The sequence below is a fragment of the Carcharhinus amblyrhynchos genome, chromosome 2, assembly GCF_965287045.1.
Source record: "Carcharhinus amblyrhynchos chromosome 2, sCarAmb.v2.hapA, whole genome shotgun sequence".
Lineage (NCBI taxonomy): Eukaryota > Metazoa > Chordata > Chondrichthyes > Carcharhiniformes > Carcharhinidae > Carcharhinus > Carcharhinus amblyrhynchos.
The window spans coordinates 83,389,726-83,410,788 of NC_137325.1; the positions used below are offsets into that span (position 1 = coordinate 83,389,726).

The window sequence follows — 21,063 nt, forward strand, 5'->3', positions numbered from 1 at the left end:
GTTGCGGATTCCCGGGCGGCTGGAGGTGTCAGTGAAGGAGCGATGGCCGGGGATGTGGTGGGACTCACCCTGATGCACGGTAATGACCAGGGAGGAGGAAGCGTAGGCAGCAGGCGGGCTGTGTTTGCCTGCAGGTTGAGCCTGTCACCGCTACAGAATGAGTGCGGCTGAATCCTCCTGCAGCCCAGCCCGCTCGCTGCAATACAATAGAGGCGTGTGTGCAGCGACTGAGGGAGGGACACAGTTACCTCCGCCACATCTGTTTACCCACTGAGTAAACGGGTTCGGATCTCATACACTGCCTCGTACCGCGGCAGAGGCAGATTCGGTCGTGGCCACCCACAGGGAATTGAATAATTACCTGAAGAGGAGGAAAAAATGTAGGATTTCGGGAAAAAAGCCAAGGGAGTGGAATTGAGTTGCTCTGGCTGAGAACTGGCACAATCTCGAAGGGCCGAATGGTCACTTGCTCTGTAACCATACTATGTTTCAATGAATAAACCTGTGCGTTTCACCGCAAGAATGAAATTGTGGTTCATGAATATGGAGATGTTTTATATACAACGAAGAAATCGTCTGAACCACAGGCCTAAATCTCATTGTGTATGCTGTGTGCAGCAATTAAAACTGAATGCAGATTAAATGTATCTTTGTCTGTTCACCATGTTGCCGCAGAGTACTTTTTCAGAAAAAAAATGCAGGATATGAAGATGTTTACTAATATGGATTTGTATTTCATTCTTAGGCAGTTCAAAACACAAGATTGAAATTTCTGCTGGACAGGAAGGATGTGAACCTACATTACAGGACATGGCAACAGTTATTGCTCAAGTTACTGGGGTACCCCAGCAACTACAGAAACTAATCTTCAAAGGTACTGATCTACTAGTATAATGTATGAAATGATTTGTCTTAATCCATGTTGTGGTTATTGTGTACTGAAGAGTTTGTTTCATCTGAATATTAACAATAAGCTTGTTTGAACAAAAGTTGTCAAATTATTTTCGTAGGTGCTTCACTTGTTCTGTGAGAACATTTCTGTGCTTTAAACAAAATAGATTTGTAGTTTATTGGGCAGAAAACACATTCACAGTCCTCATTGAAAAAAAATGAATGTGGGTTAATTAAACATATTCAAAAATGGACATTCTATTGAAGAATTAGAATACAGACTTTGCTGACAGGATGAAATTATTTTCATGGACTTCTGAGTAGCAGAAAGGAGTGAGCATAAGTTGTGCATTCTAGAGGTTGGAGCAGCTGCACCATTCCTTTATCTGTTAGTTAATAACCTTGTTACTGCTAATAAACCTTAAGACCATAAAACACACACAGACCACTTGACCCATCGGGTTTGCTCTGCCATTCAATCATGGCGATATTTTTCTCATCTCCATTCTCTTGCCTTTTCCCCATAAGCCCTGGCCCCCTTACTAATCAAGACGTTATCAACATTAATACTGAAACCCTATTAATAGTTCCTTTTATTCGTTCGTGGAATATGAGTGTCACTGGCTAGGCTGGCATTGATTACCTGTCGCTAATTGCCTTTAAGAAAGTGGTGGTGAACTGCTATCTTGAACTTCTGCAGTCTAACAAAAAAGAAGAGTGCTCAGTTTAATGTACTTCATAAAAGAGGCAGAAGCGATATAAGAAAAAATGTTTTCATGCAGCAATTGTCATGTGTCATGGAGGCAAGTTCAGTCAAGGCATTTGAAAAGGAATTAGGCTTATCTGAAAAGGAAGAATGTGCAGGATTACAGGGAGAAGGTGGGGCAATGGCATGAGGCGAATTGCTCATTTGGAGACCGGGTGCAGGGAGAATCTGAGCATTTACATTCAATGTCATTACCTGAATCCCTGCTATCAACACCCCGGGGGTTACCATTGATCAGAAACTGAACTAGACTAGCTATGTAAATACCATGGCTACATGAACAGGTTAGAGACTAGGAATAGATGAATAACTCAATTCCTGACTTCCCAAAGCCTGACCACCATCTACAAAGCACAAGTCAGGAGTATGATGGAATATTCTATCTCTGCCTGGATGAGTGCAGTTCCAGCAATGCCCAAGAAGCTTGACAGTATCCAGATTAAAGCAGCCTCCTTGATTGGCACCCCTTCCACAAACATTTACTCCCTCCATCACCAACACACAGTAGCAGCAGTGTGTACCATCTATAAGATGCATTGCAGAAGCTCACCAAGGTTCTGTAGGTAGCAGCTTCCAAGTTAGATGCATTGGCCATGCTAAATTCTCCCTCAGTCTACCTGAACAGGTGCCGGAGTGTGGCAACTAGGGGATTTTCACAGTAATTTCATTAGTGTTAATGTAAGCCTACTTGTGACTCTAATAAATAAACTTTAAAACCAATGACAACTAACATCAACAAGTGTGGCAGACACGTGGGTACACCAGTACCTAGCGGTTCCCCTCCAAGCCTCTCTCCATTCTGACTGGGAAATGAACCACCATTCCTTCACTGTCTTGGGTCAAAATCCTGGAATTCTCTCCTGAAGCAGCATTGTGGGTATACCTACACCATGTGAACTGTAGCAGGTCAAGAAGGCAGCTCCCTTCTCACGGTGAGTAAGGGATGGGCAATAAATGCTGGCCCAGTCAGCGAAGCCAACTCTCATGAACGCAAATTAAATCCCTCTACACCTCATAATTCTGTACCTAGAGACTGTGCAACTCATGGAATACTACTCCGTTATGGTTCAGAGATGTACTGTCTGAGATAATAAACATGAGGGCTTTAAGCTTTTATTTGTCATTGGTATTTTAGTGGTATTGATGGGCTAGTGTTTGCTGTCCACTCCGAATTCACCTCAGATTATTAAGAATCACCATGGGGCGCAACAGTGGCACAATAGTTAGCACAGCTGCCTCACATTGCCAAGGACCTGGGTTCTATTCCAGCCTTATGTGACTGTCTGCATGGAGTTTGCACTTTTCCCCTGGGTCTGTGAGAGTTTGCTCCAGGTGCACTGTTTTTCTCCCATAGCCCAAACGTGCAAGTTAGTTGGATTGTCCATGCTAAATTGTCCCTTAGTGTCAGGGGGATTTGCAGGGTAAATACATGGGTTACGGGGTAGGGCCTGAATAGGATTTTTGTCAGTACAGGCTCGACGAACCACATGGCCTCCTTTTGCACTGTAGGAATTCGATGATTCCAATCCACAATTCTAATGTGGGATTGAAGTCATATGTAGGTTAAATCATATAGGAAAGACAGGTTTCCTTCGTTGAAGCACATTAGTGAGACAATTGACTTTTTCTCTCATCTTCTGTTTTTGTGCTGGTATCTTGCAAATTGATGTATTTCTTAATATGACTTCCCATGGTGGAATTTGAACTTGCAAATCTGAAGTTGGTGCAGGATACCAAAAGACATTGGACTGTTCAAACACTGCATGTGTCAGATCAATTACATTGTGTCGCAGAAAATTTCAAATAACTAACAACATTTTTCATGTTTTTTATTTTGTGTCATATAGGTAAATCTCTTAAAGAGATGGAACAACCTTTGTCTGTTCTTGGTGTTAAAAATGGCTGTAAAATAATGATGATTGGTAAAAAGGTAAAATTCTATCATTTTTGTCAGAGTTTTCCTGCTAAGTATTTAAAATCTTGTACGATCATAACTTAGATATTCCTTTTCATAACTGTATTCTTGTTTTCTCTGCTATGCACGATTTCCTCTTGTTAGCAGAGTAGACAGATCAGCTGCTCCAAGGATTCTGTCACTCTATAAGGGCATGAGTGTAACCTGGGTGTCAAAGCCTATGGCATTGTTACTTATTCTGCAGGGAAATGTCCAGCCTCCATTCTTTGGCTTTGACACGTAAGTGATGTCCAGTTCAATCCATGCATCTGATTTCTTATATATAGCCACTGCAAAAATTGCTTATTGGTTGATGTCAGCAGATACAACAGGCTTAATAAGTCTGTAGAATCAGAAAAAAACATTTCACATGTTTTAACATGATTGATCACCTTGTAATCCACCAACGGTCTAAGTAATTGATATTCTTTCAAATGATAATGTATATTTTGTTCAAGCTACAAATCTGTCATGAAGCCAGCTGTTTTTTGTTTGAGTCACCTGAAGTTGAGCACCTGGCATTGGAGCTTAAACGTTTTGCTATTACTTCTTCCTACAAGAAAAAAGTAAACACTGCAAATACTACAACTGAAGCAGCCTGACACTATAATTAAAGATCTAAAATGCCCAGACTTGTAGGAAGAAGTAATAGCAAAACGTTTAAGCACCGATGCCAGGTGCTCAACTTCAGGTGACTCAAACAAAAAACAGCTGGCTTCATGACAGATTTGTAGTTTGAATAAAATATACATTATGCGTTGAGACCCCATTTCAGGGCTTGAGCACGTTATTTGCGTTGACACTTCAAGGCAAAACTGAGGGAGTGTAACATTGTTGCAGTAGCTATCCTTGCAATGAGATACTAAACTGAGCTCCTAACCCCTGATCTACTGGTTCAAAGAAACCCTAAGGACACATTGATACATTAGAGGATCCTTTTTGGCTGTGCCTTGGTCAACATTCTTCCTTTCACCAATACTACCAACAACAAATACACCAGTTGCTCATTTTATTGCTGTCTATGGGATCTTGCTGAGTACAAGTGGCTGCTACATTTGCCTATAGAATAACAGAACAAATTGCTTGTTAAATAGCTACGTGATGTTTTGAGAAGTGTTTCCCTCCCCCTCCCCCTACCCAAACTCTTTCTATGTCAAATTGTCCTGATTTGATTGTTTTCTCTCAACTTGCAGAACAGTCCTGAGGAGGAAGCTGAATTAAAGAAGTTAAAAGAACTGGAAAAATCTACAGACCAGTTATCACATAAACTGGAAGAAATTAATGCAGAGCTGACAGGCATTCAGAATGTGAGTTATTTATTTGCCTTTAAAAAAGCTATATTTTTGCTATCTTTGTACCAAATCATCCCCCCCGCCCCCAAATATTGCTGAATGCTATTCGGGGAGCGATTATGCGGAGAGGACTGTGCTTATTCCTACTTCTCTGCAAACATTGATCCCATATTTGACTCACTGGCAGTGATATGACATACACAATAGCTCAGTACAGTGATGCAAGTCCCAGGCTAATCTTTGGATTAGACTTGTGAATTTCATTCTTGATATTGGGGTATTGTGTTCTGCCCCAGTAGGTAAATGTATGAGTGTGGGAGAGAACAGGACTGGACTCAGCTGTTGTTTCACCATGACATGCTAACATTTACCAACCAAACTCCTGAAGAGTGATCTCTTGGATAAAGTGCCTGGGGTGTTGTGGGTGTTGAGGAGGTTGGAGAATTTTGATGGGATTCATTGTTGAGAATGACTGTATAATTCAATGTAAGAAGTTATGGATTAACAAACAGTAGGCACCACCACGAGTGCAATAAAATTACTCTAAATCTTTGTACATGATTAGATTTTAAATGTATTAGGGGCTCAAAAATTTTGATGAAACATTACAGATTTGTATTTTACAGATTAACATTGTTGATAGTTTCCTGAGATGATAAGCATGTGGGTTTAATTTGCAACATCAGATATATGAAGCATGATGTCCCTGGTAAGAATTCTGACATACAAATTTTTTCAATCATCACTCAGGGATTCCTAGCTCGGGATCTTCAATCTGCTGCATTAAGCAAGTTAGAGAAAAAAGTGAAGAGCACATCTGAACAGTGTATGAAATTCCTTGAACAGATTGATGCTATGGTGGGTAACAGAAAATGACAGATATTACAACTGATAGAAATATAGGGGGTGATTCTCCCAAAGTGCTAAATTGATGGGAAAACTGTTCTAGATCCTGACTGTTTTTTCAGTGCAGTTTTAGACCTGAATCTCCTCACTTTGTGCAATGCACAGTTGTGAATATCATTAAAAACCCGGGGGCAGGACCTATTCACACCAGAGTCTGACAGTTCTGGAAATCTGCACGTGTGCAGTTCCGATCGGCAGTCTCCCTGTTTGCTGGCCAGCTTGATTGCTAGGAACCCTGCAGTTTTGCCCCTCCATTGCGGCCCCCAAACAATTCTGAAGCCAGTCCTGACTGCACAGCTCACCCCCCAGCTCGCCCCGATCACTGCCCTCCCTCCAGCCCAGACCGGCAGTGGGACCCCCTGCCCCTTGGCACTGCCTGATGCCCAGTCAGTGTCGAGGTGCCCCTTGGGCAGTGCCGGAAGGGACAGACTGACACTGTCAGGGGGTGTCAGACACCCCCTGCTGCCCAACCTCCTAGAGGGCCCTGATTGCCTCCCCTTCACTCCAGCGGGGTCTCCCACTAGTCCCCTGAACATGGGGAGCTACTCTAAGCCCCAGCGGAATGAAGTGAAGTACTCCTGGTGGGGTGGATATGCTATCAGGCCCGGCAAGTTCCATGTAGGGAAGTTCTGTGCTGGCATGGAACTTGCCGGGCCCAATAATCACATGCAAAATATATTTAAAATGCATTTTTGAAAAAATTCAAATGACTACTTCTCTTCCTATTGGTTTCCAGCACAGTCTGGACTGCGACTGTTCTCCGGCTCTGGGAGACACGCATGCGTTCCCAGTGCATGCGTGGATCCTGCAAAATGGCTGACACATAATTCTCGTGACAGGATCCGCCAGAAAAGTTGCGGGTCGTGATGAGAGAATTGTTTATTTTGAGGGGGGCGGGGTCAGGCAGTGATTCAATCAAAATGTGACATTTTTATCAGTGGTGTCTGAAGTAACAGTTTTGAATTTGTGTTTTCTATTTCTGCAAAAGAAAATTCACAACTTTTTGATAACTTATTTCAAAATATTGCATTTTCAAAAAATAGTCAATCCAAAAATTGTCATAATATATGAAGCATTTAGATTTTGGTAATTAAACTTCCTTAAACAAAAATGCATCAGCTATGAACACCCAACAAATTTTAACTCAAAGAAAACAGAAAACATTTTGTCAAATTTTAAATTATGTAGCTTGATAAAATAACCAGCACATTTGAATTAGTAGTACTCAAATCAGCTGTAATATTTGAATGCAAATATTATTCCTGTTTTCTCTTCTTTCAAAATACAATAACAATCATAGAATCCTTAGAGTGCAGAAAAAGGCCTTTAAACCTATCGAGCCTGCACTGATAACAATCCCACCCAGACCATATCCCCATATATTTACCCTTGTCCCCTGATGCTAAGGGACAATTTAACATGGCCAATCAAACTCTCACCTTAGGACTGTGGGAGGAAACCCACACAGACACAGGAGAACGTGCAAACTCCACATAGACAGTAACCCAAGGCTGAAATTGAATCTGGGTCCCTGGCACTGTGAGGCAGCAGTGCTAACCACAGTGCCGCTCATAAAATAACTTCACAAGGATATAACTATGTGCCGATCCGATCCTTGTTGAATGTTCCAGTTCAGCAGCATTTGTCTGTATTTAAGTATGGTTCATAGTATTTTACAATGCCACACTTTTTATTTCATTGGAGATACTTCAACAGTTGAAAACACATGTAAGGGAAGCCCAAACATCATTCTTGGCTCATGTATCAGTTTGTAAAAGTTCATGTGAAAATTTTAATTATGTAGTACAAACCTAGTTTGGATCGGTCAAGGTAGAATAAGTTGCATAGGTGGGAGTGGGAAGTTATAAAGAGATGTAGACCAAAACTAGCAAATGTAGTGCATTGTGAGGAAATGTCCACTCTGGATCCATGAAAAGCAAACTGGAATACTTTGTTAATGATGAGAACTTGGAGTTATAGATAAAAAGGATTTGAGTGTCCTTATAGATAAGTACAAAAAGTAAAGTAAAAGATTAATAGAAAATTGACCTTTATCTTGAGGGGGCTAGAGTTCAAAAAAAACAAGGAAGTTATGCTTTGATTGAACAGTGTCTGGGTTCACTCTCATCTGGAGTATTTAGTACCACTCCTTGGGTATATTGGTTTTGGGTTTAGAGCACAGTTTCTTTGCAATGTTACTGGCACTTTAACAGTTAAGTTAGGAGGATAGATTGTATGAATTTGGTTTGTAATTCCCTAAAATGTAGAAGATGGAGGAAAGATCTAATTAAGGCCATTCAAATAATAAAGGAATTCAGTAGGGTGGATGGAGAAACTATTTCCACTCATGGTGTAATCCAGAACAATGGGGCCATTATATTAAAATTGGAGCTAAACTAGGATTGAAATCAGCAAGTGATCCTTCACATAAGGAGTAGTGGAAATCTAGAACTTCCCCAAAAGGTTTTGGGCTGTGAGATTTAAGATCTCAAGTGTATATGGATGAAGAACATGACAGATGGAAGATAATGTGGAAAATTGTGAAATTATCCACCTTGATAAAGTACAAATGCAGCATATTTCTTAAATGGTGAGAGATGAGGATGTATTGATGTCCAAAAGGATCTGAGTTTCATTGTTTATATGTCACTGAAAACTAACATGCAGCTGCAGTAAGCAATTTGGAAGGCCAGTGATGTGTTGACCTTTATTGCAAGAGGATTTTGAGTATAGGAATAATAATGTTGTACAATTGTATAGAATCTTGAGACTGCAGCTGGAGTAATGTATACAATTTTGGTCTCCTTACCGATATCCTTGCCATTTAGGGAGTGCAGCAAAGGTTTCCAGACTGGTTCCTAGGACAATCCCACTGTCCCATCAGGAGAGGTTGAGGAGACTGTCCCTATACTCTCTAGTGTTTAGAGGAATGAGAGGTGATCTCATTGAAACATGCACAATTCTTACAAGGCTCAGCAGAATAAATGCAGGAAGAATGTTTCCTCTGACAGGTGGAGTCCAGAAACAGGGGGTCTCAGGACAGGGATCAGGTCATTTAGGACTGAGATGAGGAAGAATTCATTTACTCAGTGGGTGGTGAACTTTGGGAATTCTCTACACAGAGGTTTGTGGAAGTTCAGTCATGATGTTCAAGATAGATATCAATTGATTTCTAGATATTAAAGATATAAGGGAAAATGACAGAGATAGAAGGTCAGCCATGATCTAGTTGAAGGACAACAGACTTGAGGGATCTGTTAGTATATACGTACTCCTATTTCTTATGTAGAGATTGTAACTGAGATCCAGATTATCCATGATTTAGTAGAATGATGGAACGGACTCAAGGTGCTGAATGAACAAAGAACCGTACAGCACAGGAACAGGCCCTTCAGCCCTCCAAGCCTTGCTGATCATGATACCTTAACTAAAAACAACCTTCTGCCCTTAATCGGTCCATATCTGTTTATTCTCATTTAAGAGATGCCTCTTAAATGTTGCTAATGTGCCTGCTTCCATCACATCCTCAGGCAGTGCGTTCCAGGCACCCACCACTCTCTGCATGAAAAACTTCCCTTGTACGTCTCCCTTAAACTTTCCCCCTCACCTTGCACCCTTGTAATTGACACTTCCACCCTTGGAAAAAGTCTCTGACTATCCACCTTTGTCATCCATGCCTTGCAAATCCGGTGCAGAGTGGCTGACACTGAATTGAAACCATTTGGATGGTTTCCCTTGCCATCCATAATTCCTGAATCCTGCCATTCCTATCCTTCATTTTTGTGGGGGCACGCTGGCCTGCACTTCAATCAACTGGCCTTTAAAAGCTTCCCACACGTCAGATATGGATTTGCCTTCAAATAGCCACTCCCTAACCACATTCCCTATTTTCTGTCTAATTTGGATGTAATTAGCCTTCACCCAATTAAGCACCTTCCACCTACGGGCCGCTCTTGTTCTTATCCATAACTACCCAAAATCGTATGGAGTTATGATTGACTTGTGTCCTATCGTTTTCATTGCAGCATTGCTCAGAATTCATATAAAATCACAGCAAAGAGTTGTCAGATTATTTTTAATTGTAATTTATGTGCATTCAGGACAAGAATTGAAAGTTCAAATCATCAATGAATGATGCTTTGATTGTACTTTTGTGGATTTTGCTATTTAAGTGGGTTTTTAATCTGATTTTTCAGTGAAATTGCAGATTGCTATTAGTAAAACGTAATTTAAAGTCATCCTTCGGTACTTGAGGCATTTAATAAAGAAATTGCAATAAATCCTGCTATTTAAATCTTAATTGATTTAGAAGTCTCAGATTTAATTTGGGCAGAAACAGAAGTTATATACTTGCCTGGACAGTGTCTTCAACAGGATGTGAAAACCTTTGCTTTATGTGTGATCGCAGACACTAAACCGAGCACGTTTGTTAATCAACATACCTAAAACTGAGACATTTTCTTGCAAAATATGAAACTGATAAACAAAACTGCCCATCATGCAAAATGAACATGTTAAGAAAATCATCTTCATTTTTGTTTTGAAGCACATTGGGTAGAGATTTTCAGTTTTATATTTCTCCAAGCGCATCGCTGCTACTTTGGTCCCGCACACAGCTAATATTGAGTGAATCCGAAGTCTGAAGAAATTTTTTTTAAAAATCTGTAATATAATCTTTAGCAAACTTGATGAAAAGATCCCATTTCATAATGGCCTCTCCCCTGTTTCAGGAAATTCCAAACTAAAGTTTAACTTTAAACAACACTAGTTCAAATGTTTGCAAATTTACTGTATATTCCTTATAAATAAAATATTTAAAATTAATTTTCAAGAGTTTGCCTGATGACTTTAGTGACTGCAGACATCGGAGGAAAGGACTAGTAAAGAATGTACAGGTGAGTCTACTTTTTTAAATATTGGAAATTTAAAGTTATCTTTCTCCAGCAGTAGGTGATTATTGCAGAAGTTGTGTTGCATGTTATATAGTTCAGAAAGTTCTACTCTGAATTCAGTTTCACATACGTATATACAGACTGTCAATGCCCAAAGTAGTATTTCCAGAATTTTCCTGTTTGATACTATTATCTAATTGTTAAATTATTTGTTTTTCTTCATATCTCTATTATCATTATTAAAATCCTTTTGGCAGTTAAAAACTGAAAACCTTCCTGATCTGAGGAATCTTCTGTAAGATTGAACCCATCACCTTTCTTTCCTCTTCTCCAGTCTAATTCCAGTATGTTGCCTCTTCAGCTACCAAAACTGGACATAATACTCATTTACTGCGCTGACTATGACACTGTATAATTTAAGCAGTACTCCTATTGTTCTGGCTGTGTAGCTCAACATTGTATTGACTATACTGATGGCTGCTTGGTACTTGTACGTCTTGTATGATTATGCAACAGCCTTGCAGCAAAAGCAAAATATGTGCTGATTCCTTGTAACAAAGGTCTAAGGCACAAAAAAAACTGGAGACATTTGGAGCATGTAAAAGAGGCATTAAAGATGATCCTGGAGGGAGATAAAATAGTTAACATATTAGAAGAAGGAAGTCTGAAACATGTCCCAATTGCAAGAGGGTTAATAACTTCAAACTTACAAAAGATGAATTTAAGACTGATATCAGGAAGCTTTGCAGAGTTTTTTAATTAATAAAATTGATTTGGATATAGTAGAAATAATAAAAGCCTGAATTTGTTTAAAAACTCTGGGTGGATGAACAAGTAATATTGAACATCAGGTTCAAAACCATCCTGTATATTTAGTATAGTTGGTATCTTAATTGATACCTGAATGTTTATAAATGATCTTGGATTGTAACCGCAATCCTACAGATGCTGCCAGGTATATCTCCCATAGCCAGTATTGCTGAAAGAAAATACTGATGGTGGTTAGCACTGTTGCCTCACAGCGCCAGGGACCTGGGTTCAATTCCCAGTTTGGTTCACTGCCTGTGTGGAATCTCCCTGTCTGCATGGGTTACTTCCAGGTGCTCCGGTTTCCTCCCATGGTTCAAAGATGTGCCGGTTAGGTGGATTGGCTATGCTAAATTGCCCGTTAGTGTCAGGGGAACTAGCTAGGATAAATGTATGGAGTTACGGGGATAGGGCCTGGGTGGGATTGTGATTGGTGCAGACTTGTTAGGCCAAATGGCCTCCTTCAGCACTGTAGGATTCGATGATAGAACAAAACTGCCTTCAATGTTTAAATGTTTACTGAACTTTATATTTTTAGCATACCATTTGCATAGATTCTATTGTTCCTAGGTTTATGCCAAAACTGCATCTTGAAACAGAAACAATGATAGTTCAAACTCTGAACAGTGGATATTTTACTTCTATTATTTAATTAACTCTGTTATCTGGAAGCATGCATATAAAAGGTTTAAATGTAAATTCCCAATCACCAACATACATAATCAAGTAGTCTGAATATTTCAAATTTGATACTTCACTTATTAGTCTGAATCCGGTAGCTGGAGTATTGGATCTGGCTAGACAATACTTAGTTTACATTTCCTGGCTGGAATTTCCAACTCTTATGGTATGAGAGTGCTCTGTGTAAGCAGATTACAGTAGCTGAAATATTCACACTCAATTGCAGCCAAGTTTAAAAAATGTCCATGAGGCTGAAGGGACTTTGAGCCCAATTTGATAGCATGCTAGAGTTACATTTTCATCTGCTAGATTTCAGCAGAGGCAAGTGGAACTTGATAGCACACGAGGCTTATCCCATTAGTTTTGCCCACTGTAAACCAAAACTTGCGTAGTCACTGTTTTAAGTTGTACCTGGATGGAAATCCCTCCCATTAGGGATGTGGCAAGTTAACAGTTGCAAAGCCAGCCACTGAAACTAATTCAGAAGCCACACCTGGCAGCATTTTTTTTCTCCCGGATTTTAGAGCAGCATTTTATGAACCTATTGTGCAAATTACCATGTCCAAGTTTGGGATGTGGTCAGGAGCTGCAATAGACTGAAGGTTAACCTTTTGGCAACAAATGAGCGTTCAGAATTTCTAGGCTCATGTACTTATTAATTAGGATGAACAGGTTTCACCTGCACAGACATTGGGCTGTAACTTCCAAACTTCCCAGTGAGAGATTGGGGGCTACTCCAAAGATGTGTTGGGAAACTCTCTCAAGGAACTTCATAGGTAGGCACCTATAGTTACTCAAAAAAAAATAGAATTAAAGGCTCTGTAAAGAGCCAGATTGACCACCCCATTGAACTCTTGCTTCCATCCAACCCATCCACTACGAACTACCACCCCACAGGACTCCTTTCACAACTCTGAACTACTTAAATAATTGGACATGGAGTGGCAATCTGACACTGATTACCAATCCAAGGAAGTTATTTTGAGGATGCCAGTCTGACCTGTTATATTTCTGATAGCCAGGACACCACATGATTAGTTTCACATCTTGTTTTATAAAATGAAAATCACTATGCTGCAAGAATGGATCAGATTGTCACCATCAAATGTATATGGAAAAACCGCTGCATTTTATCCCCTTTTGGCTGCAGACTTACTTGGCTCAGTGTGACGTTATTGAAACAAATATCTCGCAGGAACTAGAGAAACTTCAATCAAAGAACCTCGCTCTCGCTGACTGATTTTACAGAAAGTAACTGAATTATTATCGTAAGGAACCACCCTGTTCAGATTTTACTATTTAATCTAAATAACTTTAAATTATTTACAAAAACTGGTGTAAAAGATGACTTGGAGAACAAACTTTGTAATAAAGGTAGCCATTTGCCTTCCAGGACAGTAATGTGTTTATTCTGAATTCTGTTACTCCAGACATTCTCTATAACTACAAAGACACGGGGTTGTTTTAAAACACTTTGGATCATATGTTCAAATATTAATGGACATCTTGCACAAATAAATATTGTTTTTGTATTCTGGCAGTGTGTTGTACTGCTTGTATGTGGTAGTTGGTCAAAATGCAATCTGCATTCCTTATTAAACTACTTCATCACATTCATTTGATGTCTAATTTCTTTAACAATCTTTGGTTATTTTCAATAATTTCTTAAACAAGGTTATACCACATAATTGAAAACACAATTATACTGTGGCACTGCAGCAACTATATATGCATTCACTCTACAGAGGGAGTTGATGCTTTGCTATTGTAAGACATCCTAGCTATACAGGGAATGAGGCAAGTCACCTTTCATTTTTCCTGATTTATATCTAAGACCCAATGAAAAATATGCCGAAACAGAAAAAATACAATGCTGGGGCAAAAGATTAATTTAAGTTTGACAACCACCACTAACTGCATTGGATGTATATGTACACAAGTCAATGAGATTGCAGAGCAGGGTGATAGTGTGGTTAATAAAGCATGCAGGATCTTGGGCTTTATAAATAGGGACATAAGTACAAAAGCCTCTTGTGAACAGTCCCAGTTTTTCCAATCTACCTGCATAACTGAAGACCCTTATCCCTCCACTACTTTGAGAGTAGATAAGGAAAAACTATTCTTATTGGTGGAAGGATTGAATTCAAGAACGCTGATTTATGATAATTGGGGAAAAAAGCAATAGTGACAGGAGGGAAGGCTTTGTCAATGAACTATTAACCAATGGCTATTCAGAATGTATTTAATAATGTGCATTTAAAACTGGATTTTTTAGTACCCTTTCTGTATAATGAAATGTACAAAATACACATAGTATTGAGTTTAAAAAATTGTTATTTTCAGTAGCAATTTTATGTAACTGTTCAAGCTGTAGGACATCCAACATTGCATATTGGTGGCATTGAGAGCTTCGAAAGTAGAAATTAATTGGCTCTCAATTTTTCACCAAGCAAGTCTGTAGCTGTATGGAAAGATCTTCTTGTGCAGGTACTCTACCATCTCCTCCCTGTTCTGCAACCTGTCAAACTCGTAGAATGGAATCTGGTTAAAACAAAGGACAGGTTTTCATATTATGCGTAAAGATAGTTTAGTAAATATGAAATTATATAGCTACTAATTGTAATCATAAGTTATCTGTACAAATGTTTAAGGTTGGAATTATGGTCAACAAAGCATTTTTATAGCCATGTGTATGTATCCCAAATGTTACTTTGTCATGAATGAGATGTCTTTGGTTTTCTCAATTATGGATACTAACCTGCACAACATCATAGCCCAGTAGTCGCAGGTGCCTCTGTTTGATAGTTTCCTTACCAAGCAGGTTGTGACTGTTCACAGAGAACCTTCTCTGGTCATCAATGCATAGTGCTATTCTGAAAAAGATAATGAGAATACAAACATGTTTTCAGTAACAAATCCATTTTGTGCCCTTAATAGGTTTCAGGACTGGGTTTCATGGTTTTTAAAGTTGAAGTTTCATCAAGGGGCTTGGGGAGGGAGTTCCTCAGAATAGAGCTAAACAATAGAAGATGGATAAGAGGGTAGGAGGAGTATCAGAACTGAGGCATGTTGGGCTGGGACAATAACAAATTATAAGTGCTAGATTGGTGGCAAGCAAAACCTAAAATGGAAATAGTTGCAGAAATTCAGGATCTAGTTAAAATCCCTAATTTCCAGCTTTATCATTGGTGTGGGTAATCCTGGAGCACTGACATGGTGTCTGCTAGCTCGTTCCTCAAGTTGGTGTACACCGCCTGATGGTGATAGCAATGTTACATCTGACCTCCACTGATTTGGATAAATTTGTTAATTTAGACAGACCGTAGAAATTTGCTATCAAAAAAAATGCAGAACACTATCTGTACAGAGTACTTAACATTCCCATAAAAGGGAAATGTGTGCTGCTGTCTGACTTTTAGACCTTCTGAAACACTGATGCCAGATAATTCAGAGAAATGTCAAGAACAGCAACAGGGACTGCTCACAACATTCTTTGCTCTGACCAAAGCATCTGACTCAGTCTCTTGTATATGCAAATCTTTGAAGCCCTGAGTTTAAAGTTTATTTATTAGTGTCCCAAGTAGGTTTACATTAACACTGCAATGAAGTTACAAAGAACAACGCAGCACGGGAAACAGGCCCTTCGGCCCAATGAGCCCGCACCGCCGCATCATCCTATACCTATTCTACCCTGCTTGTCTACGAATGGAACCCCTAACTTAGCCAGATTCAGGGGAGAATAGTGTCAATTTGGTAAACCAATCAGCCTAAGAGCACATCTTTGGGGTGTGGGAGGAAACCGGAGCACCCGGAGGAAACCCACGCAACCACAGGGAGAATGCGCAAACTCCCACAGACACAGGCCCAAATCCATGTATCTGCACAGCTAGCAGTGCTAGTCACTGAGCTGTTGCGGTGCCCGTCTACCGGTCCAGGATCAAGCACACACACCAACACGAAGTACTAGGCCACTCCCGGAACCTCCAAGAGCAGCCCACGCACGACCCACCGTGTGCATGCCCCTCGTTTGACAACAAGGTGGACCTCCACCTGTGGAATAAAAAGACAAAAACATTAACATACAAGACTGCATTTCCGGTGTCTCCCGAGGCTCTGACCTTATTTAATACCCCCTACTATAACCCTCCATCCTCGTTTCGCTCATGTGTCTGTCTAAGTGAACCTTAAATGAGTCCAACGTTCCTGCCTCCATCACCCTACTCGGTAGCGCGTTCCATACCCCCACGACCCTCTGCGTCAAGAACCTTCCTCTCACATCCAAATTATACCTCTCCCCCCTCACCCTTAGATCATGACCTCTCGTAATTGTACCCAGTCTAGGGAGCAGTCTCTCACTATTGACTCTATCTATTCCCTTCAGTATCTTATATACCTCTATCATGTCCCCCCTCAATCTCTGTCTTTCCAAGGAGAAAAGTCCCAGTTTCTCCAACCTTTCCTCGTAACTCAGTCCCTCCATGCCAGGCAACATCCTGGTAAACCTCCTCTGCACCCTCTCCAGAGTCTCCACGTCCTTCCGGTAGTAAGGTGACCAGAACTGGACGCAGTCCTCCAAATGCAGTCTAACCAACGTTCTGTACAACTGAAGCATTAGACGGCAGCTCTTATACTCTATACCCCTTCCTATAAAGGCTAGCATTCCATAAGCTTTCCTCACAACCTTCTCCACTTGTGTCGCAACCTTCAAAGACTTGTGAACCTGCACTCCCAGGTCCCTCTGTATTTCTATACTCCTAATCGGTCTACCTTTTATCACGTAGCTCCTCTCTGCATTATTCCTTCCAAAATGCATCACCTCGCATTTGTCAGGATTAAATTCCATCTGCCACCTATCTGCCCAATGTACCAACCTATCTATATCCTGTTGTATCACCTGACATTCCACTTCAGTATCCGCCAACCCTGCCATCTTGGTGTCATCCGCAAACTTGCTGATCACCAGTTATTGTTAAAATCCCCTAGTTGCCACACTGAGGGAGTATTTAGCGCAGTCATTGTACCTATTGCACATTTTTTGTGACTGTGGGAGGAAATCCACGCAAGTACTCTGTACAGATATAGTGTTTTGCATTTTTTTAATACCAGAAATTTCTATGGTCTGTCTAAATTAACAAATTTATCCCAATCAATGGAGATCAGATGTAACATTGCTATCACTTTCATGGTGTACACCAGCTTGAGAAACTAAATAGCAGACACTGCATGTCCATAGTCCAGGATTACCCACACCAATGGTAAAGCTGGAAGTACAATTAGGGATTTTAACTAGATCATGAATTTCTGCAAGTATTTCCATTTTAGGTTTTACTTGCCACCAATCTATCATTTATAATTTGTTATTGTCCCAGCCCAACATGCTTCAGTTCTGACACTCCTCCTACCCTCTTACCCATCTTCTAGTGTTTAGCTCCATTCTGAATTGAACCTAGTCCCTAGTGCTGTGAGATAGTGGTGCTAACCACTGTGCCATTCACTTCTTCACTTTATGATGATGTGATTACAGCTATCTTGAGTGCCTTCAGAATCCAGACCTGGGTCAAGCAAAGCTGCGTGACATGCTCCAAACTATTTATAATCTACCTGATAGTAGTTCTTCACTCAAAGATCAACTGGCCTGAGTACTAAATACCACCTCATTGGAACACTAACCTCAGTCAAATTAAATTGATCACTAGGCATACATAATCCATCCAAATGGTTTCAATTCAGTGTCAGCACCAGATTTGCAAGCCATGATGTATCTCTTCAATTCTGCACACAAGGGAGACTTAGTCTGCATTTCAATGTTGCCAAAACAAAACTCGTTTTTACCCACATTTGATCAGCTAAACATTCCACCTCCCAAATGTGTTGAAGGAGAAACTCTGAAACATGTTGAGCACTTTCTACCTTGGCAGCTACCTCTCTCAAGGTCATCACTGATGAGAAGATCCAATACCAGGTCCACTGCACCAGCTCAGCCTTCTACATACAACAGCAAATGTTTGACAACAAAGGCTCTGAGTCATGAATGTCCATGTGCATACAGCAGTTGTCACTACACTCCTCTTCTGTGTATTGGCAATATAAGACAACTGAAATCCCATCACCAATGCCTGAACCACATCCGCTGGATTTAATGGGAGGATTGTTGAATCAAAAGTTAAATCCTTGAAGCCAACACCACAAACATTGAGACAAAACTGCAAAATTAATACAAATGGACTTTACAGTGGATAGTTGAAAAGCATCTTCTCCACCAGCTCGTTTTCTCAATTCTCAAACGGCCAGTCTTCCAGGGAAGAGACAGAAAACTCTTCAGAGACATTCTGAAGCTTTCTTCAAAATGCAATAGCATTGACAAGGTCACAGTGGCAACAATTTGTCTACTAAAGCTGCATTATGCTTTGAGTTGCAATGTCTTAACAGTGAGGCTGAGAAGGAAAATAAAGGAAGAAAATCCTGTCTCTGTATCCCACTACCTAACAAACATCCTGCCCAACCTTCTCAAAGCTCTGCAGGTTGAACGTTGACTGGTTCAATCATATGGCAAAAATTGACAACCATGAAATCATCCTTGAACTGACAGACAGATGAGGAAAACAATGACTTGACATTTCTATAAGTTTTTGCTAACATTTAAATTGATTATCACCAATTTGTACAAAACAGATTGAGGAAATAAAAAAAAGTGCTGTTAACATTACTATTTTAATAATTGGTTTTTCACATTTAGGTATCAAAGTACACAAGTAGGCGGCTTAGTTGCTTAAGCCTGTTCTATTCATATAGGTCACAGCTGACCTGTTAAAACACCAATGTGTAAATGCAGAGTACAGAAAAACATTGGTCATTGCTGATAAAAATACCCATGTACAGAAGCACACAGGTGCCATCTAGTGATTTTGCACTAAAATTTCCAAATGGTATTTTCACACGGTTCAAGTGGAACACCAGAACTGGGTATAATCTGTTCATATCTGTGAAGTGATGGGATGACATCTGTAAAGTGCAACTTACCATGGCAATATAAAGCTCACTAAGCTATCATATGAAGCCACAGTTGTGACAGGACATCTAATGACAAACTTCTTTAGACTTGTTCTTGCAGTTCAGAATTTTGTGTGTGACAAGATGCTCAAAGTGTGAATGGATAAAGATAGAGGCGTAAACAGCGTCTGGGACCCAAACAACTTTATATCAGTTTGAAGGATTGTGAAATAAACAGAAGGAGGAGGGTATATTGGAATTAGTGAGTTCTACCATTCAGATCAAAAAGGAAAGAAAGAGTAGATTGAGACGAAAGAAAAAACAATTTTTATTTAAACAGTACAGTTTCAAAACAATACCTGAAGAAATGCGATTCCACGTTTGAACTTCAGTGCCAAGACAACCAAGAAGTCTCACAACACCAGTTAAAATCCAACAGGTTTAACTTGCCTAATGAAGGAGTAGCGCTCTGGAAGCTTCTGATTCCAAATAAGCCTGTTGGGCTTTAATCTGGTGTTGAGACTTATTGTGCCCACCCAGTCCAACGCTGGCATCTCCACGTCAAGACAATCATGTGGCAAGTTTAGTTTGTGTCCACTGCACAAACAAAGCATTGTGATGCTGTTCAATACCTTTCAGTGGTGAACAAGGTGCTATTTTCAAAGCTAACAGAGGAACAACAAACTTTGAATGTTCATGTTTAATCTTATATTTTTAATTTATTCTTTCACAGGATGTGGCTGTTGCTGCCTAGGCCATCCCTAGTTGTCCTTCAGAAGGTGGCGGTGAGCTGCACTCTGAGGTGTAGGTACCCCCACAATGCCTTTAGGAAAGGGAATTATAGGATTTTGGCCCAGCAACAGTCAGGGACTGTTGCTTATGGTTCCAAGTCAGACTGGTGTGGGGCTTAGAGGTGAACTTGGAGATGGTGGTGTTCCCATGCACATATAGCCCTTGTCCTTCTAGGTGGCAGAGGCTTTGGGTTTGAAAGGTTCTCTGGAAGAAACGTTGATGAATTGTTTAGGTTTATTTATTAGTGTCACAAATAGGCTTACATTAACACTGCAATGATGTGAAAATCCCCCAGCTGTCAGACTCCAGTGCCTGTTGGGTACACTGATTTAGCATGGCCGATGCACTCAACCAGTACCTTTCAAACTGTGGGAAAGAACTGGAGTACCTGGAAGAAACCCATGCAGACATGGGGAGAACATACAGACTCCACACAGACAATTACTTGAACAGGCGTTGGAGTGTGGCGACAAGGGGATTTTCACAGCAACTTTATTGCAGTGTGAATGTAAGCCTAATTGTGACTAATAAATAAACTTGAACTTTTAAGCCAGGAATCACATCTGGGTACCTGGCACTGTAAGGCAGCAGTGCTAACTATTGTGCCACCATACCACCCACGTTGCTGCAATGCAGTTTGGAAATGGTACACACTGCTGCCTCCTATGCATCAGTGGTGAATGTTTAAGGTGTTGGATAGGATATCAATCAAGAGGGATGCTTTGCCCCCAGTAATGTTGAGCTTCAAGTGTTATTGGAGCTGCACTTATCCAGGCAAATGGACAGTATTCCATCACACTCCTGACTTTTGCCCTTTAGATGGTACACATTATGGAATCATTAGGTGAGTTATATGCTATTGAATTCCCTAACGTCAACCTGTTTTTGTATTTAGATGGTTGTCCAGTTAAGTTTCTGATTGATAGTAACCCAGTGAAGATAATACCATTGAATGTCAAGGAGAGATGATCTTGAAGATTATCATGATCCTGCATTTACAGCACAAATGTTCTTGCCACTTATCAGCCCAAGTCTGAATGTTGTCCAGGTCTTGCTACATATAGTCCCAGACTGCTTCAGTTACATCAATGA

At 40.3% G+C, this 21,063-nt stretch overlaps 2 protein-coding genes across 4 annotated transcripts in view; one reads left to right on the forward strand and one right to left on the reverse strand.

The window, feature by feature from the left end:
* bag1 (BCL2 associated athanogene 1) lies at positions 1-13,806 on the forward strand. Its single transcript, XM_080208243.1, has 7 exons — positions 1-79; positions 746-874; positions 3,505-3,587; positions 4,805-4,918; positions 5,654-5,761; positions 10,642-10,704; positions 13,340-13,806. Exons 1-7 carry the CDS (start codon positions 43-45, stop codon positions 13,427-13,429), a joined length of 624 nt encoding a protein of 207 aa, XP_080064369.1. The 5' UTR covers positions 1-42; the 3' UTR covers positions 13,430-13,806.
* The window catches only part of fastkd3 (FAST kinase domains 3), a 17,790-nt gene continuing 10,309 nt past the window's right edge, over positions 13,583-21,063 (reverse strand). For all 3 annotated transcript variants that reach the window (XM_080208230.1, XM_080208212.1, XM_080208221.1), the window contains exons 6-7: positions 14,948-15,062; positions 13,583-14,730 (exon numbers count right to left, since the gene is read on the reverse strand). In XM_080208230.1, coding sequence (XP_080064356.1) covers positions 14,632-14,730; positions 14,948-15,062 — 214 coding nt within the window. In that variant the 3' untranslated portion in view covers positions 13,583-14,631. The remainder of the gene's footprint in view (positions 14,731-14,947; positions 15,063-21,063) is intronic.

Excerpts from the sequence above, each read along its gene's own strand:
- bag1 (XM_080208243.1), top strand. The coding sequence starts at position 43 with ATGGCCGGGGATGTGGTGGGACTCACCCTGATGCACG. Across the intron at positions 3,588-4,804 it reads TAATGATGATTGGTAAAAAG|AACAGTCCTGAGGAGGAAGC; the intron begins GTAAAATTCTAT and ends CTCAACTTGCAG. Across the intron at positions 5,762-10,641 it reads TTGAACAGATTGATGCTATG|AGTTTGCCTGATGACTTTAG; the intron begins GTGGGTAACAGA and ends TTAATTTTCAAG.